Source organism: Physeter macrocephalus, chromosome 14 (assembly GCF_002837175.3).
Source record: "Physeter macrocephalus isolate SW-GA chromosome 14, ASM283717v5, whole genome shotgun sequence".
NCBI lineage: Eukaryota > Metazoa > Chordata > Mammalia > Artiodactyla > Physeteridae > Physeter > Physeter macrocephalus.
The window spans coordinates 11377457-11404985 of NC_041227.1; the positions used below are offsets into that span (position 1 = coordinate 11377457).

General features: G+C 48.7%; 1 protein-coding gene across 1 annotated transcript in view; it reads left to right on the forward strand.

Annotated features, from left to right (window-relative positions):
* Nucleotides 1–4815: 4815 nt before the first annotated feature.
* KCNB1 (potassium voltage-gated channel subfamily B member 1) overlaps nucleotides 4816–27529 on the forward strand; it is a 107196-nt gene continuing 84482 nt past the window's right edge. Inside the window, exons 1-2 of the mRNA XM_007100296.3 lie at nucleotides 4816–4891; nucleotides 6072–6804. Of these exons, the coding sequence (XP_007100358.2) occupies nucleotides 6238–6804 (567 nt within the window). The 5' untranslated portion in view covers nucleotides 4816–4891; nucleotides 6072–6237. The remainder of the gene's footprint in view (nucleotides 4892–6071; nucleotides 6805–27529) is intronic.

A 27529-nucleotide genomic window follows, 5' to 3' on the forward strand; every position in this document is an offset into this window, starting at 1 on the left:
CCCAGCCGCTCCGCGGCATGTGGGATCTTCCCGGACCGGGGCACGAACCCGTGTCCCCTGCATCGGCAGGTGGACTCTCAACCACTGTGCCACCATGGAAGCCCTATACTTGAACTCTTAATGCAGGGCTCCTTCTCCATAGAACATTCTAAGTTTTATTACTCTTTTTGCACTGTTTCCTATAAGTACATTATAAGGAGATGGTAAACATCTGGTTAGTGGAAAGAGAATTGAATCAGTTGGGCTCTTTGGGACTTAAATGACAAAATCACAACACAATCTGGCTTAGGTAAGAAGGGGTATTTACTAGTTCCCATAAGTGGAAAACCCAGAGGTACTGCCTTCAGGCATGGCTGGATCCAGGAGCTCTAATGACATTGACAGGACTCAGTATCTCAATCTCTGGGCTCTACATTCCCTTCTATTGGCTTTATTTCTAGATAGTCTCTCTGCTTATGATGGTGGAAAATTCTAAGAAATGAAGACCAGGTGCTTTCAAATAATTTATAGTCTTTTCATTTAGAATATAAAATTTCTAAATTGGGCTCTGTGCAGAGCCTGGGGAAACAGAGAGCGGCAAGACAACTTCTTTGGACTTCCTTGGCCTTTGTGTGCAACAAGCATGAACTTAAATTTATACCAAGGCCAGGAAAGTAACATAAATAAGAAAAGTGTCTTGACTGAGGAATTTTAGGGAGAGGTGGAGACTGTAGCATAATCGAGAGCACATCCTGCCTAAAGGGGGTGGCTGTGATTCAAGGCCAGCCACTCCTCTGTGCCAGCTGTAATTGCCATGTTACACAGGAATGTGGGCCCAGTGTTAATCAGTTCCTCTAATTTTTCAAGAGAAGACAGAAATCCAGATTTTCATGGAAATCCCTCTGATATTTAAATGTTAAATAAAAAAAAAATCTGTGATCGCCACACAACAAAAGTCTGCAGATAACCAGCTCATGACCTCTGCTATTTAGCGTAGGGGATAGCCCAGAGGACTTGAACACTGCTTACATACAAACGATTTCTTTTAAAAAGATGTATACAAATATGTTTAGCTGACTTGAGACTGTGAATCATCTCAGAGGGTCTCCTCATGAAAGGCTTGGAGTCAGAGAGGGGGCCCATAAGAGAACTCTTTGCCAGTTTTATTTATTTTTTTATTATTATTTTTTTTGTGTGGTACGCGGGCCTCTCACTGTTGTGGCCTCTCCCGTTGCGGGCCCAGCCGCTCCGCGGCATGTGGGATCCTCCCGGACCGGGGCACGAACCCGCGTCCCCTGCATCGGCAGGCGGACTCTCAACCACTGAGCCACCAAGGAAGCCCCAGTTTTATTTCTTATATACCTTGCCCTCACCCTCACCAATAGGACTGGATACTCCTGGCATCAGAGATGTGTCTTATTCATAAGTTTCTTATATACCTTCATATAAGAGGATTTATTTATTCATTCAATAAATATTTATTGAGCATTTACTCTGTACCTGGCATTGTGCTGGGCACTATGGGAACAGTGTGGCAGACACTGTTGGTTGCCTACCCAACTTTAATCTTCACTTCTTCCTTGTTAAATAAACTTCAATTTTGTAAGGGCAGTAATTGGCCTAGCCCTATGGGGTGAATCCTATTTTCTTTGACAGTGATTGGTATAGGAGTGGCCATGTGACCCATGATATGGAACTTGGCAGAGATTTTTTGGGGGAGGGGGCAGATAAAAGCATAAAAGGGGAATTATTTTTGACTACCTTGGCCGTCTCCTTCTTTCTGCCTTTGAATATGGTTTTATGGAGACTTATGCCTGGAGTGGTGGTAACTATTTTGTGAATATGAGGCAACAAGCTTGGGACAAAAAGCCAATATATTGAAGAAGACAGAGAAAAAACATGGAAGAAAGCCTGGGTCCTTAATAACATAGTTGAGCTGCTTAATCAACTCTCCTACCACCCTCTTCCTAAATTTTTATGTGAGATAACTAAATATCCTTATTCTTTAAGCTCCTGTTAGTAAAGTATTCTGTTACTTGAGATGAGCAAGACAGACCACCTCCTGCCCTTGGGTAACCTACAATCTATCAGATAATGAGAGCTAGCAATGAGTAAATGCTTTCTATAAATCCCTTATAATAATTTCCTTCCTCCTTTTACACAGAAGAAAAAAATTGAGGCTCAGAGAGGTTAAACCACTTGCCCAAGGTCATTTTGCAAAAAATGGCTCCAATCATTCTTACTCCAGAACTCACTCTTTGAGCCACTAGCAACACTCACTTCCTTCTTAAGTTTGCACTGAATCCTTTGCACTGAGTAAATGTATGAACAAGTAGTAGCAACAGGGCTTTTGCATAAAAGTTACAGAACTGTTTGCACTATCTGCACTTCTAACATCCAATTGTACACAGATGTTCTTTATCTGAATCTGGAGCCAGAGCCAGAACTTTGCAGGAATTGGGCCACCTGGAGTGACAAATCTGAATGACATGGAATATCTAGCACTAGCCTAGGACTTGGGGAGGACTCTGCCCTGTCAGAGCCCTGTAGCTATGAAATTGCCCAGCTATTCCCACCATTATAATCCCAGTCCAAACCCTATTATCTCTGGCCTGGAAAATTGCAGAAGTCTCATGATGGGTCTTCCTGCTGCTACCTTTTGTCCCCCAAATTCCATAATGCACACAGCAGCTGGAAGAATCACTTTGAAACATATACCAGCACATGGAACTTCTCTGCTTAAAACTCTATCATGGCTTCCCATCACAATTAAGAAAAAAACTCAAAAACATTCCTTAACCTTGAGAATAAAATCCCCAAAGGGCTCTGCCTGGCCTGGTTCCATCCACTTCTCTAACTTCCTTTCCCAAGCTCATTTCTATCTTAGGGCTTTTGCTTGTTTTGTTTCCCCTGCCTGTACCTGCATCCTCAGGACTTCACATGGTTGTCTTCTCCCTGCCCTCAGGTTCTTGCCTTAGATATATCACCTCCTCCAGGAAGCCTTTCCTGCCTGACCACCCTATCTAAAGTTGCTGATACCTCTCCCAGTCATGCTCTATCACTTCCTCTCACTTAACTTTTCTTCATGGCATTTAACACAATTCAAATGATCTGGTTTATTTTTTTACTTGTTTATTAACTGTATCCCCCACCAGAATATAAGTCCATGAGTGTAGAGACGGCCTGTTTTATTCTCACTGTGTTTCTAGTGTTCAGAGTAGTACCTGGCACATAGTAGGTGCTCACTAATTACTGGTTGAGAGAATAGCATTTCCAGACTGGGAAATACCTTTGCCTTCTATTAAATTAATCTAAGGTTTCTCAACCTTGGCACCATTGACATTCAGGGCTGGAGAATTCTTTATTGTGGGGCTCCAACCTGTGCATTGGAGGATGTTTAGCAGCATCCCTGGCCTCCACCTACAAGATGATGGCATCTTGGACACGGATCATGATGATGGAGGTGATGAGAAATGAAGAGATTAAAATATATAATAATATTATGTGCAACTCCATGGAAATGAATTCCTTAATTTTAGAAATGAAGGAAAGGGCCAGATGGGGAAGGATCTTACCTTAGGGCACTGTGGCTTGCTCAGTTTTTCTCCTCCAGAACAGGGGCTCACCGCTGTGTCCACAGCACCTATTTACTTATCATGCAGTAAATATGTATGTGAAAGCATAAATGAGTAAACATGGGGCCCAACTCTGGCATCTTTAGGGAGGCCTTGCTCACTTCTCTAGGTAAATCCTTCAGTTTTTTATTCATTTCTGGAGTTTATTTGATCGATTCTGTCTCCCCCACTGGACAGGGAGCTCCAGGGGAGGACGTACTCTTTGTTGACCCTGGCACAGGGTCTGGCACACAGGAAGCTCTCAATAACCAGCTGTCCAAAGTAACATGAATGAATGATTGAATCACCAGGCTTTATAAGCTAGCTTACCCTTCACTCTCTCTTCCCGTCACCTTGCTTTATTTTTCTTCTTAGCAGTTATCACCAACTGCCACACTGGATATTTATTTGTTGATGTATTCATTGCTCACCTTCCCCCACTAGAATCTAGAATTCCATTCTAGAATTAGATTTTAGAATCTAGAATGGAAGCTCATGAAAGCAAAGGCTATTTAAAATTACAATCTTCTCCCCCTACCCCTGCCTCTATCCCTCTCCTCTGCTTCATTATCCCCACTGTGCTTATCACCGTCTGACATATTCTTTGACTTTCTTAGTTTTGGTCTGTTTCCAACCAGCTCCACAAGGGCTGGACGTTTGCGTTTGGTTCACAGCTGTATCTCGGACGCTTATCTTTGTGCCTTGCACACAGTAGGCGCTCAAGCCACGTTGTTGACGGGGTGAAGGAAGCCGAGATTGAGAGGCGGCAGTGGAGGTAGCCCAGGTGGGAAGGGCCAAACCGCTAGGCGCGCCTCCTTCGCCCAAAACCCCAGCCCGCCCCGAGCCTCACCAACTGGGGGCCCGGGCAGGCAGGAGTTAAGCGGCGCGCAAGCTTCCGACCCGCAGGTGGCGCCGTCCCGCCTCGGTGCCCGACTCTGGGCGCTCACAAGTGCGGGACAGAATCGCAGCGAGCGCGGAGCCGAAGCTCAGCCCCGACTTGTTGATCTCGCCCAAGCAGCCGCCACCGCTGCCGCGGGAGCAGGAGAGGAGGAGGAGGAGGAGGAGGTGGAGCAGGAGGCGCCGCCCGATCCCGGTCTTGCCCCCAGCGCCAGTCCGCGCCCCCAGCCTCGGAGAGCGCGCTCCGGCCCCGCAGCGCCTGCTGCTCCGGCGCGTCGCCTGCCCGTCCGGCGTAGGCCGGGCCCAGCCCGGCCCCGGGTCCGCCGCTGCCCGCGGGCGGGGGCGCCCGGGCGACCGCGGCGATGCGCGGTCCCTGGCCCCGGGAGGCGGCCACCCTGGGGGTGAGTGTTGGGGCGCGCGGCGGGGGCGCAGGGGGACACAAGAGGGGGGCTCGCCTGCCGCGGTTCGGCCTGTTGGTCCACCCAGGCTCCGCGGCTTCAGGCTGGGGGTGGGGTGGGTGAAGGGCCGGGGCCCGGGGAGGTGCGCGATCCGCATTCTGGGGTGAGGGGTTAGGGCGTGAGCTTCACATGCCTGGGGGCTCAGAGGAGCCCCTGAAATCACCAGTGCGCGGAGGGAGGAGGGCTCGTTTTGAAAAGGACAGAAAATTCAGCTCACTTCCCCGCCTCCCACCTCCCCCACCCCTTCCCTTCCAAGCCCCGGGAAAGGCGCAGAACCCGGAGTTATAAAAAGCCACCGCAGGAGAAGAGCGAGGAGGAGGAGGAGGAGGAGGATAAGGAGGAGGGGGCGGGGAAGGAGCGAGGGGAGGACGAACCAGGTGGATCCCCAGGACTCTGTTCCCCCCTTCTGCCGTGGGGCAGGGGGCGCAGAGGGAGGGGCGGGACCCCGCGCAGAGCTCGGCTTTGCGTCTTCAGGGTTCACCTCGTTGCCGGAGAGACCTCAAGAGATGCTCCCGTGGCTTGGGGAGAGGGGTCGCTTCAGGACAGCGGGGCTTCATGACCACCCCGTCTGTTGTGACCGACAGGTGGGCACCTGAAACCCTCCGGAATTCCTCCCAATCTTTAAAGGTTTAGAAAAAGCAATCCTGCTGCCACCCCCAAGCCCTCAAATCCTAATTATCTCGGAGCGGGGGAAGGAAAAGATGAGAAGTTTAAAAAAAAAAAAAGTTTTCTCATGCAGCTCCCCTCTTCTCCCCATTGCGGGGCCAGGTCGGGGACTGGACGGGGAGACCTAGGGAGAAGCGAGTTTCAGCACTCGAAGGGGCGGACAGCGCCCCAGGCGGCCGGGTCGGGTCCCGGCAGCAGAAGCCGGGGGTAGGGCCTCCTGGGCCCCCGGGGCGCCTCTTGGGGACCCTCTCCCCGCCCCGAAGGGCGGCCCCTCCCTCCAGCCACGGGGTGGGGCGGGCTTCAGCACCGGCGCGAAGGACAGCGCCCAGCCTTTCTGCGGGCCTGAGCGGCTTAAGCGCCAGGAAGGTCAAGGCCGGCTGGGGCCCGGGTGGAGAGGTGGGGAGGGGCCGTGCACAGCTCCCTGTTTGCTGACCTGCGTCTGCTTTCTGCCTCGCAGCCGTCGGGATGGAGGTGAGAAGACGGCCGTGACGCGCGCCCGCGCGGCCCCCTGCCCCCCCAGCAGCCCACAGCGCTCCCTGCCCCCCTCCCCCGCGGCGGCTGGCCTTGCCCTCCAGTGACAGCGGCCTGGGGGGGGCGGGGGGGCGGGGGCGGCCGGACCAGCGATGCCGGCGGGCATGACGAAGCATGGCTCCCGCTCCACCAGCTCGCTGCCACCCGAGCCCATGGAGATCGTGCGCAGCAAGGCGTGCTCGAGGCGCGTCCGCCTCAACGTCGGTGGGCTGGCGCACGAGGTGCTCTGGCGCACCCTGGACCGCCTGCCCCGCACGCGGCTGGGCAAGCTGCGCGACTGCAACACGCACGACTCGCTGCTGGAGGTGTGCGATGACTACAGCCTCGACGACAATGAGTACTTCTTCGACCGCCACCCGGGCGCCTTCACCTCCATCCTCAACTTCTACCGCACGGGACGGCTGCACATGATGGAGGAGATGTGCGCGCTCAGCTTCAGCCAAGAGCTCGACTACTGGGGCATCGACGAAATCTACCTGGAGTCCTGCTGCCAGGCCCGCTACCACCAAAAGAAGGAGCAGATGAACGAGGAGCTCAAGCGCGAGGCAGAAACCCTACGGGAGCGGGAGGGTGAGGAGTTCGATAACACGTGCTGCGCGGAGAAGAGGAAAAAGCTCTGGGACTTACTGGAGAAGCCCAATTCCTCTGTGGCCGCCAAGGTGAGTGTGAAATCTAGGGGCTGCTGGGCTGGGGCATTCTGCCTGTGTCCCCAGATCGAGGACCACGGCTGGGGGACTCTGGCTTAGTTCCCAAATGTGAAGACCAGAAAAGAGGAAGGGCTATATGGCTGAGATCTCAGAGGTGAGGCCAGCAACCCCTTCAGGCTGTCCCTATGTGGCACTGGCCACCTCATCCTTTTATCATTCAATAATTTATACCCCGACTTTGTTGGAGAAAAGGATTTACAGAGACTTATGAAAACCCACAGCAAGAGAATGGACACTGCAAATTAAAAGGGCACGGAGAGACAGTAAAGCTTTGGGATGGAGTAGAGTTGAGTTTGGCCTATTCTACATAATGCTCCCTTGTGGAGGCCCAGACCAGGGCTGGAGGGGGTTCACCCTGCAATTTTAATACTTATCCCTATATTTATAACCTCATTTTGCCCCAAGAAGGGAATGAAGGCAGCTTACAGACAAACGTGGAGGACATTGAGATGCTGTCAGGCGCTTTTAACATAAGTGAGAGAAACGAGGCAAAGGGACGCTGGGGGCTGGGTGTGTGCGCGCATGACGCATGCAGCTGGCTGTGGATGCTTGTGGGCGAGGGGTCGCCCCTGGTTTGGTCTTTCTTAATTTGGTGAGTTGATTCCAAGAATGGTTTGATGCAGCTTCTAAAGATGCTTTGGCTGTCGGAAGAGGATGTAAATTTCAAAGTAGGAGAGAAAAAAAATGAGGCAATGTGAAAAATAAAGCAGGAGAAAGAGGCAGGAATGGGTTCAATCACACTGGGTAGGCCAGGGAGTCCTGTGTGCTCTCAGGTAAAAAAGCAGAGTCTGTAAGGAACTAAGAAAGGATTGGGGTGGGGGCCAGGCCAGGCCAGGAGGTCATTTGTTGATGAGCAACTTCTCTGGGTCAGGTTGGGACTCGGGGATGCCTCAGAGAGGTGGGGGCCTGTCTTCACGTGGCCAGTGTGCTGGGATTTGGGAGTAAATGACAACACAGTGTGTGCAGTGCTATAAAAGAGGCCATGCGGGACCCAGGGGGAGCCCAGAAAACAGAGGTGTTGATGTCAAAATCCAGGAAAACCAAGTTGGGAAAGATGTGTTGAACATAACTCGTTCTCTGAGTCCAGGGCCAAAAAAGGGGGGGCAGGTAAATGTATTCATGGCGAAAGGAGAAAGAGAAGAGGAAGTCTGCATACCAGCCGTGATGTATTAGCTGGGGCTGCCTCCTGTCCAGCCTGGCCTCTCATGGTGGGTGCTCCCTGGGTCAACTGCCCCCCACTAAAGGCCCACCTACAGGGCTGGGTCTGGAGCGGGTGTTGTGGGGTCCTTTCTCCAGATCTGTCTGCCCAAGGAGAGGCCTTTGCGAGTGAATGTAGGACTGAGTGGCTGGTTGGAGGGTGAAGAGAGGCCCAAAGGTTTTTTTCTCTCTTCCATGTCGACTCTAAAGAGGACAGAGAGAGTCCTAGGCCTGTTTCCTCTTGTGTGGGCTGCCTCTGGCCATAATCCTGCCCCAGGTTTCATGTCCAAAAAGCCTCTCTCTTAAGACATAGTCACTCACCCTTAACCGGCTTAGGATCAAGAGACTTATTTTGCTATTTCCAGGCCTGACACGGGTTCTTCCCCTCCACACCTGGTTTAGACCCAGATATGACTCTCCCTCCTTCCTGCCCTGTCCCTAAGACAAGCGAGTGAGGGGCAGAGGAGGGGAGGGTCACTCCCCCAGAAGAAGCAGGCAAAAGGCTGTGTCTGGGTTGGTGCCTGACAGCTAGGCAGGTAGCTCAGGCTTGCAAAAGGTGCTGTTTGGGAATCAACAGCTTCATCTCTCCCTCGGGTTAATCCGCTCACAGGGACGAGTTTCATGACCTCTCTGTGATCCTAGGCTGGGGCTGCCGGCTAGTCCTAGCAGATGGATGATGGCCTAGGATATTCTGCAGCCAAGGCTGAAATGGTGAGGCAGGCAGGCTCATTGGCCCTCAGTATAGAAATCCTGCCATTGATCACATATCTACTGTGTATGAAGTATAACAACACATTTAGCCTTATACCAATTCTCTACTATTATCCCACCTTTCACAAAGAGGGAAGATCAGAGAGGTTAAGTAACTCACCTAAGGACGACAGGCAAACAGGAGTAGCCAGAAATTCAAACTCAAGCGTGATTTTGAAGGCACTGTTCTTTCCATAGTGATTAAGTACCATAGTCTCCTCCGCAGTCTCCCTGCTTCCACCTTTGCCCCCTGCAATCCATTCCCCATTCAGCAGCCGGAACGAGCTTTTCTAAATGTATATTGGATCACATTATTCATCTGCTCTAAATGCTCCAGAGAGGTTTCCCATCACACTCAGAATAAAGTCCAAACGCTTCACCATGAATCCAGCTTCATGACCTCTCTGAGCTCATCTCTTCTCTCCTCTGTTCACTCAGTTTCAGCCCCACTGGCCTCCTTGCTGTTCCCTAAACAGGTCAGGCTTTATCCTAACTCAGGACCTTTGCACTTGCTGTTCCTGAGGCCTAGAATTCTCTTCCCCATATTGTCCCATGGCTGGCCGCTCCTCCTCATTCCTCATAGGAGCTGGTCCCTGCTCAAATGTCCCCTCCTCTGAGAGACCTTTCCTGACCCCTGTTTAAAACAGCCTCCCTCCCCTTACACTCTGTCACATCTTGCAGTGTCTTTCCTGCATAGGGTTTAAGCACCATCTGAAATTATACTTGCTTCCTTGTGTTTCTCCGTTTCTCCCCCACAAGAGTATGAGTGTCAAGAGTGGCGTTCACTGCCCTGTTTCCAGCACCCAGCGTGATGCCGGGCACAGAGGATCTCCAGATGACTACACGTGGAATGAATGAATGGAGCAGGCAATCAGTCAGTCACTGTGTCTCAGGGTCTGGGAATCTGTCATTCCTTCCTCCCAGCCCACCTGCAGCCCACTTCTCTGTGCCTCTGGCCTCCTTCAATCATTTGTTCTTTGCCCTCCCCACCCCCATCCAGCCCCCCAACTTGGATGCTTTGCTTGTCAGAACAGCAAGGCCTGTAGAAATTTCTCAGAGGTCACAGAATAAGAAGTCAAGTGGAGGATCATTGCTGGGTGATTGTGAGGTACAGAAATGACCATACCTCATATACTTAAGAGCAAGGACAGACTTGGGCTCCAAGCCCGTGTTCACCCCCTCCCCAGTTTCTGGCCTTAGGCAAGTTCTTCACCTCTCCAAGCTCTAGCCTCCCACCAGCTAGCCTCCTAAAGTATAGATAAAAGGCCCACCTTGCAGGGTCATCATGAAATCATGCTTGTCAAAATTTAGCACAGTGCCTAACCCACAGTACATAGGGCTTATTGTTATAAATAATAGGGAGCAGAGTCCTTTCTCTATGGCTGGGTGGGCTGAGTTGCAGCAAGCCCTTTCCTTCTGATAGCAGTACTGGAAGGCTAAGCTGCCACTGTTAATAATTGATGGATGTTCTGGCAACACAGAGACAAACCAAAGCACAGGCCCTCGCCTTCCCCGTCAGGGGAGTGAAAATCAAAATCCATTAGGCAAAAGGCAGTGTGGTTGATTCTTGTTTGGAAGCTGGGGTCAGCTTCATCAGAGTGACATGATTGCAGTGCTGGGCCACCACGGAGTTTCTGCTTTCTGGGAAAACTACAGGCTTTTCTCAGTAGGAGAGACAGGGAACTAATTTGCCAGGCCAGGAGTGTCTGTGGTCCCTGGAAAAGTCTCAGGGTTGAAGCCTGAGATAACTTCCAGGGTAGCTGCTGTTTATTGTGCCAGGAACTGATTAGTGATACTTTATAGGCACTAGCTCATTGAAATCCCTTCAACAATTCAATCAAGGTAGTCTGCCAGTTTGGGCTACAAGTCACAGATAGAGACCTGGAAGTGGCTTCTGTAAGGAGGAAGATGCATATTCTCACTTAACGGGAAGTTCCAAGTAGCTGGTTTTGTGTTAATGGTTCCATGATGCCGTTAGGATTCTAGATTCTTCTGCTTCTCCAACTCTTGCAGGTGGCTTGGTTCTCAGGCTGGATGCCTCATCTCACAAAATGGCTACCTAGTTCCAGCCTTCAAATGTAGACACATGATATCTGACCAGTGAAGAAGAGCGTGCCCTCTTATGTGCCACTTTTTTTTTTCTGCAAGGCAAACCTTTCCCAGCAGCCCCCTGGCAGACTTCTTTTTAGATCCCATTGGCCGGCATCAGGTCACATGCCCATGCTCTATCTGCAGGGAAGCCTGGAAAAGCGTTTCTGGCATTTTCAGATGAGGGAGGGAATGGATTGGATGAGTGGTATTAATATTCTTTTATAAAGGGGAAATGGAAGCTCTGAGAGGGGCAGTCACTTGCCAGAGCTCACACAGCTAAGTGCTCAGTCAATATTTGTTGAAGGAATGAAAATGGCAGAGCAAGGGTTTGAACCCAGGTTGGTCTGGTTCCCAAACCTGTGCTTCTTCAATCTAGCATCTTGGGCAGCTCATTCAAGCTCTCTGAGCTTCAGTGAGCTCACCTGCCAAATGGTGATGGTATAAGTGCCCACCTCTTAGGACTGTTTTGATGATTCAATGAGATTTCAGATGGTGAATGTAATTTGCAAATGGAAAGTACTTTATACATATGAATTATTATTATTATATTCCAGTGTGAGAGTATTCTTTATTTAGAGACTTTGGTCAGTACTTTGCCCACCACAGAATTAAAAATCAGCTCTGGGGACTTCCCTGGTGGTCCAAGTGGATAAGACTCTGTGCTCCCAATGCAAGGGGCCTGGTTTCAATCCCTGGTCGGGAAACTAGATCCTGTATGCATGCCTCAACTAAGAGTACGCAAGCCACAACTAATACCCGGTGCAGGCAAAATAAATAAATAAATAGTAAATGAATAAATATTTTTAAAAAGCGCCTTCCCCCTCCACAAAAAAAAAGATTCAGCTCTGGAGTCCAACAGATGTGGTTCATTTCTACATTGCTTACCAGGAATATGACCTTGGGTAAGTTCCTTTCCTCCTCTGAGTGTTAGTTTCCTCCTCTAGAAAATGGGAATTACAATGGAGCCCGCCTCTTAGGGCCATTAGGAGATAATCTGCATAAAGAGCTTAACGCAGTGTCCGGCATGTAATAAATGTTCTATATGTGACAACAGTGATGATTAGTATTATCACCGAATTCCTCTCTTCTAGCTACTCCCCTGGTTGGCAACATCCCCTATTACAGTGTTGTTGATTGTAGGATCACCGCCTGCCCCCTTGGGTTTTCATGCCTTTAGTGTGATGATGCTTCTGCTTCCTTGACTTGATCCAGGAGGGATTCATGTTTTATCATCAAGAAAAATGAGGGAAACCAACTCAGAATCCATGGGGCCCCTCCAGTGCTATGAATCGTTTGGCTGAGGCTCTTGCTGGCCCGGGTCAGTTATCCTGGATGTTTGTATTAGGTTGGCCAAAAGTTTGCTCAGGTTTTTGTTATGGAAACCCCGAACGAACTTTTTGGCCAACCCAATATGCCAGAGATTCAGAATCCCGGCTGTGGGGTCACACAGACCTGGGTTTGATTCCCAGCCCTGACATTTCCTAGCTCTGGACTTTGGGCATATCATTTCATTTCTCGTAGCTTCCATTTCCTAATCTGTAAATGAGGATGATAATAAAAGCTACCTCTCAGGGTTGCCTGGAGGATTAAGTATGATCGTGCATGGAAAGCACTGAAGCCACACTTCATAAATCCAGTATCCTGGTTTGATAAGGGGAAACACGGAGGATGCTTCAGGACTTGCTTGGGTCACACAACAAGTTGGGGAAAGATCAGGGCCCATTTTCAGGCCTTTCTGCCCCTCCCCCCACCCCCCGTTACCCTCACTGAGGTTCAGGGGTATTTCCATTCCTCCAGGATGCTTGACCAGGTTCATACCTGGGCAGCTGGTCTCCCAGGGGTTTTGAAAGGCTACAAAAAGCTAGAGATTGTGAAAATGTTTAGGAAGGACAAGTGCTGGCCAGATGAGCAGTTTGGCCAAAGCTTAATTAACTGAAAGAGAACAAGCACGCATTAAGCACCAACTCCATACCCAGCACTATGTGTACTTCCTATACTTAATAGTGTCGTGGATAGGAGCCCTGATTTTAGGGTTGCCCAAGTTCAACCTGTCGTGGATGGGACCAAGTTCAAAATTTGACTCCCCTGTTACTCACCATGTGACATGTGACAAACTACTGCTCTTCCTTGTCCCCCAGTTCCTTCAGTCATAAAATGGGGGCAATAGCAGGGGCTGCCTCATTGAATCGCCACCAGAATTAAATGAATTAATGCATGCAAAGCATTTCAAATAGGGTTTGACACGTAGAAAGCCCTCAGTAACTTTTAGTGGGTTTTTTTTGTTTTGTTTTTAATTGTCGTTTCATTTAACCCTCCGGACTCTCCTGCCAGATAAATAAGATCCTTTTCAAAAATTCACTATTCTTATAAAAAGATACATGTTCATTATAAAGTGAGGTTACATAACTTTGCTCAACGTCACGTAGGCAATTGGAGCAGAACCCAGTCCTGATGCGGAAGATATGGTCAGTGTCCCACCCATATCCTTTTAGCTCTTACCTTTTCGGTGCCACTAGCGCAACTCCCAGCTGCCAGCGCCTGCAGTTCTTTGCCTAGAAGCTTCCTCTGGCCTGTGGAGTCCAGTAAAGAGAGGGAGTTAAAGCCCTGCCTGGAGGGAGCAGCCCTCAACTGATGACTGATGGGGAAGGTATATAATACTTCAGCTCCCTCCCCCTGGATGGGGATATAACTCAGAGGTTCATGGTCTACACTGGCCCCAGAGTTCCTCAGCAGAATTCAGCCCCAGGTGCCCACAGTGGTTCCTTGCTTGACAGTACTCTGTTTGGCCTCTTTCCCTTCCCTGTCTCATGTCTCCTCTCCCCTACCAGTGTTTTCTAGGATCACTTCCTACATAAGCCACTTTACTCAGATCTTTATCTTAGGACCTGCTCCTAGGGATGCAACAAAAGACCTGTGGGAAACCTCAAACTCCTATCGGTGACCATCTTGCCAGAAAAAATTCCAGGGCTGGTTGGGTTCAGTCAGCCTCATTTCCAGCTCCTGGAGAAAATAAAAACAATGGCAGCTGCAGCTACCACTGTGCCTGACGCAGTGCAAGGAGCATTAAATGCTCTGTGGTATCTGATTCCCGCAGGCACCTCACGAGGGAGGGATAATTATCCTCATCTTACAGCTGTGGAAACTGAGGCCCCGAGAGGTGAAGTGGCTGGCTCAGGGTCACGCAGCGAATGGGAGGATTGCGAGCCCATGATCTGGCCTCTGTGCCATGTGAATGACCTTCAGGAAGTGAGAAAAGAGCTCCAGGATGCCTCTTCACCTTGGGGAACTGAAGTGCTGCGGAGGTGAGAGGCCTTCAGCGTCTCCCTCCTAGCTCCGGAGTGTTCCTGGCTCCTGCCGCATTATGACCTTGACCCCAAAGGCTATGGGATGGGACTATTGGAGACACAGGGTTAGCATTAAGCATTATTTTAATAGATAATTTAAATATTAAGATAAGGACTTACCTTCTCCCTGACGTGGGATATTCTTGATTTTGGTGTCTCTGGTAGAGGTGGGCTCGACCGGATAGGGGCAGGGACGGAGGCACACCCCTGCCCCCAAATTGGAGGCGGGTGGGGCGGGAGCCGGAATTCACATGTTCGTATCCAGAACACCAATTCTCCTTTAAAATTCCCCTGATGACATAAATAGCAAATAAGACGTAATGTTACCACGTGAGACATATACCTGCGGGTACGGGTGTGGCCTGGGTTCCAATTCCACCCCCACTGCTTCCTGGCAGTATAAGCCCACAAGTCACCTCACCCGTGCTGGGAATGGGAATAATAAATAGGGCACACTTCACAGAGCAGGGTGCTCATCACTGTCTGAACATTTGGGTCACCTGAGCTTCGACAAACACCCATACCTGGACCCCACAATTGAAACAATCTCTGGGTGATTTCTTTTTTATTTGTGGTAAAATATACATAACATGAAATTTTCCATCGTAACCATTTTTAAGTGGGTAGTTCAGTAGCGTTAAGTATATTCACATTGTTGTGCAACCAATCTCCAGAACTTTTTATTTTGCAAAATTGAAACTCTGTACCTGGGAAGCAGTAACTCCATTCCCACCCCTCAGCCCCTGGCATCCACTCTTCTACTTTCTGTCTTTATGAATTTCACTACCCTCGGTCCAGTATTTGTCTTTTCGTGACTGGCTTATTTCACTTAGTGTAATATCCTCAAGGGTCCCCCATGTTGTTGCATGTGTCAGAATTTCCTTCCTTTTTAAGGCTGAATAATAATACATTTCGTGTATATACCACATTTTATTTATCCGTTCACCTATCAATGGACACTTGGGTTGCTTCCACCTTTCGGCTATTTTGTGAATAATACTGCTAGGAACGTGGCTGTACAAATATCTCTTCGAGACGCTGCTTTCAGTTCTTTCGGGTGTATATCTGGCAGTGGAATTGCTGGATTATGTGGTAATTCTATTTTTAATTTTTTGAGGAATCTCCATACTGTCTTTCATGGCAGCTACACCATTTTACATTCCTACCAACAGTGCACAAGGGTTCCACTTTCTCCACATCCTCACCAACACTTGTTATTTCCTGCGTGTTTTTGGTTTTGTTTTGTTTATCGTAGCCATCTTAACGGATATGAGGTGGTGTCTCATTGTGATTTTGACTGGCATTTCCCTAATGATTAGTGATGTTGAATACCTTTTCGTATGCTTGGTGGCCATGTGCATATCTTCTTTGGAGAAATATCTATTTAAGTAAGTTGCCCATCTTCTAATCGGGTTGTTTGTTTTTTATTCTTGAGTTGTAGCAGTTTCTTTATATATTCGGGATATCAACCCCTTATCAGATATATGATCTACAGATATGTTTTCCCATTTGGTAGGTTGCCTTTGTACTCTGTTGACTGTGTCCTTTGAGGCACAGAAGTTTTAAATTTTGATGAAGTCCAACTTGTCTATGTTTTCTTTTGTTGCCTGTGCTTTTGGTGTCAGATCCAAGAAGTCATTGCCAAATCCAATGTCATGAAGTGTTTTCCCCATGATTTCTTCTAAGAGTTTTATACTTTCAGGCCTTGCATTTAGGCCTTTGAGCTTTGTTTACAAACTTTGGGACTCTCGTTATTATCACTAACACATTTCTAGAAGTCTGCCTCTCATCTGCTTCTGCCATGCTCTGGGTGCAGGACATCTCTGGCTTTTCAACCTCAGCGCTGTTGACATTTGGGGAGGGATAATTCTCTGTTGTAGGGGGCTGTCCTGTGCATTATAAGATGTTTAGCAGCATCCCTGGCCTCTAGCCCTTAGGTGTTGCATGAAGAGTGGGCATTAGAGAAATAAAAGATGAGCAGCTGCCAGGAGGATGTTGCAGCATTGCAGTCAAGAGAAGATGGTGGGGGACTCCCTGGTGGTCCAGTGGTTAGGACTCGGCACTCTCACTGCCAGGTCCCGGGTATGATCCCTGGTTGGGGAACTAAGATCCCCCAAGGCACACGGCGCAGCCAAAAAAAAAAAAAAAGAGAGAGAGAGAAAAGATGGCAGCTTGGAAGAGAGAAGTCGGTGAAAGGTGGCTGGATTGGGGATACATGTGGGATGTGGGGGCAGTTCCTGGGCAACCACAAAACCTCAGCCTCCACCAGCAGCCACAGATGCCCAGTCCATGTGATGGGTCTTAGGCCCTGGCCATTTTCTAGCTGTGAGTCCTTGAGCCAAATGGCTCAGTTTCCCCATCTGGAAAATGGGCCCAATCACAGCCCTTACCTTATAAAGAGGTTGTGAGGATTAGATGATGTAATATAGTAAATAGCGATAAACAGATAACACCCACAAGCTCAATAGCAGCTGTTATTATTAGGATTGGTTATATTCGTTTATTCAACAAGATTTATTGAGCACCTACTGTGTGCTGAGCACTGTCCTAGGTGTTGGGGACACAGCACAGAGAACAAAAACAAAGATTCCAGCCCTCATGGCACTGAGATTCCAGTGAATAGAGAGATTAAGACCACTCAAAAAAGAAACAAATACAGATACTTCCTGGAGCTGAGAAACTGTGAAAAACAAATCATGAGACAGTCAGAGGAAGATGAATGCTAACTGGATATTTGATGTTATGGCAGAATGAATGCTATTTTTCAGGTGTAATAACTGCTATTGTGATTATGTTGGAAATATTTATATTTTAGAGATACATACTGAAGTATTCATGGATGAAATGACAAGATGAAATAAATATGCAATATTTTGGTTGTAACAGGTGACACGGAGAAAGGTTAGCAGGGAAGCGGGCAGGAGTGTTTGGGTGCGGGGTGTTTAACCAGGATGGTCAGAAAAGGCCTCACCAAGAAGGTGCCAATTAAGCAGAAACCTGCAGGAAGGGAGAGAGGGAGGCATGTGGACTTTGGCGGAGGAGAGTGTTTCTGGTGGAGAAAACAGCATGTGCTAAGGCCCTGGGGCAAGAACATGTCTGGGGCAGTCAAGAAACAGCCAGGTGGCCAGTGTGGCCAGAGCAGAGTGAAAGCAGGGGAGCTGGGGAGGTAAGATCAGAGGGATGACTTTGTTGCTGTTGGACTTTGGTCTTTCCTCAGAGTCTGAGCCTCTGCACTGGCCTCCCCGCCTCCAGCTGTCCCCTTCCAGTCCCTTCTCTGCAGGGAACTGAAGCCATCTTTCTCAAGTGTCATCTGCTCATGCTAATCATCCCCTTCCAAAAACCCTTCCATGGTTCTCACTGCCCCCAGAATAAAGTCCAGACTCCTCAGCCTGACCTTCAAGACCTCAGCCAGCCTCTCCACCTTCGTCTCCCCCTGTCCTCTGTCCATGGTACCCTCTGCTCACACCACACCCACCTTCTTGCATTCCCCAAATACACCATCCTTCCTGGGTCCTGCTCCACACTTCTGCAAGCTGATTCCTCTGCTTTGCACTCCCTTCTCCCTCTTGTCTGCCTGCAGCCTCTCTCTCCTCACCCTTCAAGGCCCAGTTTCTCCCTCCCTCCACCACCCACACCCCCATCAGGCAGCACTGCCTGCTCCCTCCTCTGTGCTCCAGAAACCTGATGTTCATAACTTCCTTGCACAAAACACTCTGAAGACTAGCTTATGAGTTTTTCTGTGGCTGCCAGGCCTGGCCCACAGAGAGACAGGAATGCTTAAGAGAGCAGGCTCTGCAGCCCGACTGCCTACATTCAAATCCTAGCTTGATGATGATTCAAGCTGTGTGCCCTTGGGGGAATGAATTTCTCTGGGCTTCAATTTCCTGATCCATAATTTGGGGAGCCTCATAACAACCAGAGTAACAATTCTATTTCTTTCTTTGTTTTTTTGGCCGCACTGCGCAGCTTGTGGGATCTTAGTTCCCCAACCAGGGATTGAACTTGGGCCCTCGGCAGCGAGAGCTCGGAGTCCTAACCGCTGGACCTCCAGAGAATTCCTGTGACAATTCTATATGAAGCGCTCAGCCATCCCTGGTACTCAGCATGTGTTCAGTACGAGTTAACCGTTCCTGTTATTATTAATTTTTATTGCAGTTTAGTGTTAGTAAACAATTGTTGAGTGAATGAATGAGCAAACTTGCATGATCTTCTGGTGATTGATCAGAGGGGTCTCCCATACAAGGCAAGGGTCTCCCAGGTGTACCCCCTCCAATCTCCTCCCACCTTCCTTATCTCTACCTGCCCACCGCCATCCCCATACTTCCTGGGCCAGGAAGAAGTGACTTCTGGCCTTCCATTCACAGCGAGGAGGTGCAGTTGAATCAGACACTTGAGGTGTTCCTTCACACCCTGTCCGCTCCATTTTTGCTCTGCAACAGGGCTGGTCTCCACCATAATTGCCCACCATGGCCTGGCAGACAGACACTGTCTCTGAGAGCATAACGTTATATTGGCCAATTCCACATCGTCATTCACATCCGCCAGGTAATGCACCTGGAATCAAACAGCTTCTAAACATAGAGCATTATATTTCACTAATTGCTACCTAAGGCCCATCCCTGAGTCTTTCCAAGGCCTGTGTGATCCTTGGGGCCCCTTACCTTGGCCAGCATTGCTTCTCAGAGTCTTTGTAGACCCAACTGTTCGTACTGAAGAGGCAGTGCATAATCGCCCTGCCAGGGGCGTGTGAGAACAGAAAGCAAGGTGGAGATAAGATAATGTTGGGGGACTTCCCTGGCGGTCCAGTGGTTAAGACTCCGTGCTCCCAATGCAGGGGGCATAGGTTCGATCCCTGGATGGGGGAACTAAGATCCTGCATGCTGCAAAGTGTGGCCACTACAAAAAAAAAAAAAAAAAGGTAATGTTGAACCAGCCTTCAACACGTCTAGAATTCCCACTGAATAGATCAATTTTCTTTTATCTCTTATGCTGTGGGTATGTTCACACATCCCTTATTGTTCCTTGAAATACTGACCGAAATTTGATTCAGTCATTCCCTCCTATTCCTGGGACAATCCTACTGGATTCAAAGTTAGTTTCCTTTCTAGGCTTCTCTGGTCCTTCTAACTTCATGTGGGCATATGTGCATGTTTTGAGGTCCTTCTTCAATGCCACGTGTTGTCTGTGTGACAGACATTTATTGCATGTTACGATATGCCAGGCATTGTGCAGGGTGCGTGAGAAGCACTTGTGTATCTATTGGTTTAGGATTCCTTTGGTTGCGGGTGACAAAAATGCAGTTCAAATGGACTTAATAAAAAACAGTGTAATTGAAAAGTCTTGGGTTAGGTAGGGCTTCAGGCAGGGCTGGATCTGCGGCTTAAATATGTCATCAAGAATTGGTCTCCAGTCCATCTAAGTCTCTTCTTATCCATGTTGGCTTCTCAGCAGGCTGTGCAAACATGGCTGGAAAGACAGCACCCAGCAACTGTGGGCTTCCATCCTGGAGAAAAAGCAAGTCTCTTCCCCAATAATTCCAGCAAAATCCCAGGGCTAATTTTCACTGGTCCATCCCTAAGCCAATCACTTAGCCGGGTCTGGGTCACATGATAATGGCTGGTTCTGAGTTGGGACTGAGAATGGGAAAGAGGTGGTTCTTCAAAGAAAAATTGAAATACTGTTAGCAAAAAAGGAGAGAATAAATGCAAGCTGGCAAAAATAATCCATAGCCATTATGGAGTTTATAGCCTGCTGGAGGGAGAGAGGCATTAAACAAATAAAAAGTTAAATGAAAGAATAATCACAAAGTGTAATATGTATGCTGGGAAGGAAAGAAGGTGTTTAGATAGAGAATAACAGGCCAAGGTCAAAGAGGAGTGCGGGTGGCCCTTTCTGAGAACCTGAACTTGATTTCTCTCCTTGTGGAAGGAGTGATCTTCTTCCACAAATTCTGTTTCTACCTCTCCTTCACCATTTAGCATGCTCCCTCGTGTATTCTGTTTTCTTCTAAACTTGTATTATCGCCCCAACTAAAGCAGGATATTCTCAAAGTCTAGGACTGTATCGTACTCATTTCTGTGGTCTAAAGCAGGGTAGGCTGCCAGTTTTGTAAATAAAGCTTTATTGGAACATCAACACGTTCATTTACCTATTATCTATGGTTGCTTTTTGGTAACAACAGCATTTACAGGGAAAGTTTTCTGACCCGTGTTCTAAAGTCACGCCAAGGCCTGATGCAGGGGAGGGGCTGGCTTTGTCAGAGGGGGTTTGTTGGAGGACTGGAAGGAGGGAGGGAAGGCACAAGTTAGCCCTGTGACCTTGAACAAATCACTTAACCTTTCTGGGCCTCTGGCTCTGTATCTTGCAATGCCAGCTGCCCCTTCTCATCCTTCAGATCTTGGCTCATATGTCACCTCTTCAGAAAGGCCCTCACTGACCTTGAACGACCAGTTTGGACTTGGTGGCATTTCCACTCTTTCAATGATAAAATGTCTCTCTGCTTTATTTTCAGATTAGGCCCACTTGGGGCAGGTGTCCTTCCCCTCCTCTTCACCAGTGTTTTTCTTCCTCTCATATGCCATCTCCCTGGTAGGATGAGTGGAAAGAGCTCTGGCTTGGAACTCTGGAGGCCTGGGTTCATAATCCTAACACCACCACATATGAGCTATGAGACCCAGGGCAAACAGACTCATCATCTCTCTGGGCCTCAATTTCCCTACCTGGAAAATGGGCATGGTAACTTGCCAAGCAGGACTACTGGAAATACAGGTGCACTCATCTGTGCCAGAGTGGCCAGCACTGCGCTGGCCAGGCACGGGTGCTCTGTTCATGTTGTTGGTTTTCCTTCTCTCTTCCTTTTGTCAAGAGGGAGAGAGGAAAGAGAGGCTACCCCAAACCTTGCGTTAATCAGGCCTCTTATGACACCTTTGCCTGCTTGAACCCTTTATGCAATGGCTGTGCCAAGGAGTCACTGGAGAGTGGGGGGCTTAGACCCTGCCCCCAACCTTCTCCCCAGTCTCCATCACGCCCCGCATCCGTTGATGTGGGCACATGGAACCTTCTCCATCTTACATAAAGCCCCATGCAAATGCAACCCAAGGCAAGTCCCCTAGTTCCCCTCCCCCTTCCTTCAGGTTTCTACCCACCAGTACCCACCCCCTGCATAAAAATTTTAAACTCTTGCTGGCCTCACGACTGGGAGGATAAGCCAATCCAAAGAGGTGGTTTTCAACACTCAGTTAAGGAGGCAGGAGAGAGTGGTGGGTTCTGCAGTGAACTGAAGCGTATGTGCCCATCCAAGGAGGCAGCTGCTATTCAGCTCGAGGCTGGATTCTGCGTCCAGACTGGGTTCTGGGCCCAGCCAGAAATTTTAGCTTTCACTGAGATATCCACATTTTTCAATGTTGCCAAATAATTTTTAAAAAATTAAAAACATTTGAGTGAGCCAAACAGAACACGTCTGTGGACCACATTCAGCCTTTGGGGCTACACTTCTTGACCCCTGCAGCATAGAACTTTCGATGGCTAGAAGTAGCAGGGGGTGATCACTTCTTGCCTCTGAGACCCTCCCATCCGGAAGGGAGTGGGGAGGAAGGGTATAGATCCTGGGTGTCAGAAGTAACAGGTCCCCTCTCCCCTCTCCTCACTGAAGCACAGCACAGGGTGGCAAGTGTCTGTTGAATGAATGACTGTACCACACAGGTGGGGCTCCAAAACTCAAGGCAGCCCATCCCCGGTGAACGACAACACAGGTCAGGGAAATGCACAGGTAAGTCCTAAATTTATTACCTAATAGGATCCTAGGTCCCCCTACCCAAACTCCAAAGAGAGCAGGAGGAAAAATCTGCTGAAGTGGTCGGGAAAAGCACTGAATATTGAGTCAGCAAACCAGACTGACTCTGAGCCTCAGGTTCCTCATCTGTAAAATGGGAATAATAAATTCCCTGGGGTGGTCCAGAGGATGCAATGAGATATAGCATGTGAAGTGCTCAGCAAAGTGCAGCAAATAAATGTGAGCCAGTGTTATTCGTACTGTTATTTTCATCCTCTTCATCATCATCCAAGCCTCTGGCTTATTTCTGGAGGCTGTGGGCCTGTGGGAGAGTTTATTGTGTAGAATTCAACTTTATATCCTTATGGAGTGATGTTAGCTCTACAAATCCAGGCTGGAAAGCTTGGAATTTCAGAAATTCTTGGTAGAGATTGGGGTGCCTAGGATTGGAATTCTGGTGTTCAGGGTTGCAATTCTGTCACTCAAGATCACTGCTGTGGTTGATGTTCATTCTTGGAGCGGCGCCATTCGAGGTCACAACTCTGGGGTTCAAGGTCAGAAGGCTGCCATCCAAGGTCAGAATCCTCAGATTTGTAATTGGACCCAAGGAGTACACGGCCAGAGTGTTGATATTTGTGGTTGAAAACTCCAGCAGACAAGGTTGGAATGCTGATGTTTCAGGTTGGAACTCATGGTCGGAGTTGGAATTCTGAGGTTTCAAGGTCAGGACACAGGCGTTTGTGATGGGAATTCTGTCAGGCACATTCGGAACGCTGGTGTTTAGAGTCAGAACTCCGGTTTCCAACTCGTTATTTGTGGGTCTCATCTCTTGTGTGTGTCATTACCGCTCATCATCCCCCTCTGGCAGAGTTCCTGAAGAAATGCAAACCACAGAAGGTTCCCAAATCTCCATTTAGCCAGGGGGGTTCTGTCTGACGCCCATCCACTCGAGTGGTGCTGGCAGAGGTGACGTGATCCTCAGGAAGGCGGCTGAAGAACGGCTCCCCTGCCCCACTCCTGCCAGAAACCCTCGAACCTGTTGTCAACTCCGCTTAAATCCACTTCTTTTTCTTGCTGGCTGGCCTGGAACAGGCCCAGGGATGCAGCCCTGCCAACCCCCTGCGGGGCACCCGGATGCTCTCACCACCCTATTATCCAGAGAAAGGCAAATGGTGTCAGGCAAAGGTGAGAACAGAGTGCCTAGTGCTTGTGGCTTCCTTACATGCGGCTGGCAGCAACATGTAGGGAAGAGGAACAGTTTGCTGGTCACTGTGGTCACCACAAACGCACTCTTGGTGCCAAGTAGAGGGGGAGCTTAATTGATTGTGGGATGGAGAGGTGCTAAAAAATCATCTTTAAACTCTGCTTACAATGATGCAAATAACGGACACTCAGGGGACACTGGGTGGAAAGGGGGTCTGCAGGGACAATTTGCTGGGTCACATCCCCTAGTAAATGTTTACAGCACCCCCTCCCCCTGATCTTCACACACTCCATTCTTTACCTTCTTTTATTTTTCTCATAGTCCTTTCCACCACCTAGAATGCTATATATTTATCTGGCTCTTGTCTGTCTCATTCTATTGCATTATAAGCTCCATTAGAGAGGAACTTGTTCAGGTTTTACTTCTATCTTCCTAGTGCTAAAATCGTGCTTAGCATATAGTAGTTACTAAATAAATATTTGTTGAATAAATAAATGAATGAATGAATGACTACTGCTCTTTCTGATATAGTCTCAGACAGTTTTCCAAGCTCTCATATCATTCCATGCAGAGCCCATGTCCAATCACATCCATTCTACCTAGACAGTTTTTGAATGGGGGTGAGGGGGAGTGGTGGTAGGAAGAGGTATCTACCCCTCCATGGCTTCTCATTGTTCTCAGGATAATTTCCAAAACGCTTACCTGGCCATTAAGGACCGATAAGGAGTACTACCCCACCTTCACATTACAGACACATCATATGGCTCCCTATCTCCTTTCTCAGATCTTCAGGACACCATTCCAGGTCTCATCTCAGGACCTTTGCACATGCTGTGCTGACTAGCACAAGCTTGTAGCCCCTACCCTGGCCCCCTTGGCCTCCTTAATTCATCCTTTAAAACTCTATTTGAACACCCTTCCCTTGACTTCCGATTTTTTTTTTTGCCGCGCTGCGTGGCTTGCGGGATCTTAGTTCCTCGACCAGGGATTGAACCGGTGCCCTCGGCAGTGAAAGCGGGGAGTCCTAAGGACTGGACGGCTAGGGAATTCCCTTGACTTCCAAAACTTGATGACATTCTAAGCCCCACAATGGGCCCTGGTATTTCTTTCAAGAATTTATCATCAGACCCCTTTGGTCACTGCTTTTGGATTCCAAAGTTCATTGTTCTGGGGTTAATCTTCCCTGAACTGGAGGTTCCTTAGAGGAGGTGCCCAGAAGCCCTTCCCTTTCACTCAGAAAAATGCAGAACCTGGTTCCTCCTCCCAGATATGAGACATTCTCACTCAAGGGAGGAGGAGTTTCGCTCTCCCAGAAAGATTTCTTAGCTGCCCTCCAAAGCCTGTCTCATACTAGCCCATCACTGTGGGCCCTGTGTCTCCTCAGTACTTCTCACCCTCCAGCTGCCCAGGCTGAGCCCAGGTTTCCCTGGGGACACCGAGGGCGTCAGAGGCACCATCCAGCCTATTTCTTTGCCAACACCCACATAGCTAACATTCCTGTACCACTCATACAGACGTTAACTCGGATAGTCCCCTCAACGCCCTATGAGGAATGTACTGTTATTATCCCCATTTTACAGATGTGGAAACTGAGCCCCGGAGAGGCAGAGTAATACATGCAAGGATGCAGCTAATAGAGGGCAGGGCAGCGTCTGACCCCAGGCCGTTACCTGCAGAGCCCAGGCACTGAGCCAGAACCCCTCCACCCCGCCACGCTGCTCTCCTTCTCTCCATAGCTCTCCCTCACTTGCTTCTTCCTTTTATTCTTGGGCTTCTTGCCTTTCTCTTTTTGCTCTTCTCCTTTTTCTCCTTAAGTAGCTCAAACACCTCAAGTTTTTAAAGAATCTCAATTGTGTGGATATTTTGTTGTATTTTTCAAATTGCATAAATCATAAGGGCAGTGGGGTTTTTCACAGTTTTATGACGTAAAGGAGGGAGGAGGGGAAAGGTGGGTGATTTCCATTTGATTTGCTGGAGAATGGGTGGAAGGAGAGGTTAAATCTCCTCCCAGTGGCCTGCAAGTTTCCATGTGGCCAGGCCCTCCACCTGTCTGACTTCATCTCCCACCACAGTCTCCTGGTTCCTTGTGTCCAGCCACACTGATCTCATACTAAATTCCTTCTTGCTTTGGGCCTTTGCACATGCTTTCCCTCAGCCTGGAATTTGTTTTCCTTTCTTCTTCACCCAGTATTGCCTGCTCATCCTGAAGCTCCCAGATCGAATGTCACCTCCTCCAGGAAGCCGTCCATGATCTCTGAACAGGTCAAACCTCCCAGTTATGGTTTTCAAAGTTCTATGTACCTCTGTTGGATGGCCCTTGTTCCCACTGTAATTTCACATCCATTTTGGTGATTATCTGATTATTTTGCCTTCCCTTGCCCCATGTGGACTGTGAGCTCCCTGATGGCAGGACTTGTCTGCTGTGTTCATCTGTGTCTCCTGCACCTAGCACTGTGCCTACCTTCCTGTAAGCACTCTGTAGGATTGTGTTGAATGAACTGATGGATGAAAGAATTCAGAGGTTAGTCACAGTTGCCAGGAAGCAAATATCGAACTCCTTTGGGTTAGGAGTGGGTGAAATAGTTTTAAAGGTCTGGCCAGAACTCCAACCGGAAGGCTCTTATCATCCCAAACTGAAAGGAGGAAGGGCACCAAATTCTTGGCAAACAGCCAAATATCTTCTCTGGTGCTCGGAATGTATTGAATGATAATTCGTGTTTTCTATCAGCTTTTTAAAGGTACCTACTTGGGTTACCTTTTATAGGGTGTTACTGAGTTTTTCTAAAGCAAATGCCACATACGAAGACTCTAAACTGAGGAAACAGAAGTTCTGAGGGAGGTTTCTAAATGAAAAATTCACCAGAAATATGGTTTAGTTGGAAGTTGCACTACCTTTGGGGGCAGATGGACTTGGTTCAAATCCCAGCTCCACCACTAGTGCCTGGAGCCTCAGACAGGTCACTTCCTCTCTCTGAGCTGACATTTTCTCTGAACTTCATCTTCTGAACATCAAAGCCAGCAGAAAGAGAGGCCCTCTTCCCTGGCTGCTCCAGCAAAAGTCCCAGGGTTGGCTCTGATTGGACACACTTGGGTCATGTGCTCATCTCTGAATCAATCCCTGTGGCCAGAGGAGGACATAAGTGAGGGGACTCACTTGGGTCAGAAACCACCACTGAGTGCAGGGGAAATACCCGAAATAGGATTTGCTTAATATTCTTTAATTAATTTATTTGACTTCAATCAAGTTATCTTTAGAGGAAATTTGCTATCATGAAGAATTTGGTACCATTTGCCATAAATCATGTTATGAAATTCCAGCCAGATGCTGGAGCCCGACACCTGCTCTCTCTGGGTTCAAAGGGGAGACGTATGTGTGTTAGAGAGGTGTGATAGTCCCATTAGCTTCCAACAGGGACTTTCCCCTTAAGGGAGTCTGAAGGTTTGAAGGAGAATCGGAAAGGCTAACACCTTCTCACTTTGAATCAATGGGATTTGATGTCTTTCCCTGTACAGCTAACCCAGTCCTGGCTGCACGTGAGAATCATCTGAGGATCTTTGAAAAAATCCCAATGCCAGGCCACCCTCCAGACCAATTAAATCAGAATCTCTGTGGGTAGGACCCAGGGACTGGTATTCTGCAAAGCTCCCAAAGTGATTCCAGGGTGCACTGAGGTTGAGAAATCAGATTTCAATGCATCTGGTACTGGTGGTATGTGTCCCACATTGGCACCCACAGGGGTTCAGCAAGTCCACTGGGCTGTAGGAAGGGGCTCACTGGGAGGCTAGGGTGCCCTGGGCTGGTCAGAGTGGTCCAAGGGCAGGCTTCTTTTTCTCCAAGGAATTAACTGAGCAGGAGTCTGGGGAGGATCATTTAACAGTCTCAAATGGGAAGGAAACACTCATCCATCTCCCAGTCTAGCAGGATAAGATTCCCGGGATGAAATTCAACTCTCACTCTGCCCCTACCCCCAATATCTGGGGTCTGACTGCTTGTCATCTGAACCAGCTGTTACCTCTCCATCCAGCTGTCAGCCATCCCAGACCCAGCGTTCCTGCTGTGTGGCCTTGGGCAAGTCACTTAGCTTCTCTGGTCTTCAGGTTCCTTGTCTGCATACTGGGAGCACATTGCTGGGTTGTGTGATCTTTAAGGGCATTTCCACTCTGGGGATCCGTGAGTCTTCATCAGGGAGGCAGCCACAGGCTCCTGAACCCCACACCCAAGCCCAGGTCAGGGGTTCTCAAACCCCAGCAGAATTCAGATTCCCAGGTCCATCACTCAGACCACAGAATCAAGTCTCTAGACGCAGCCTGGGATCTGCA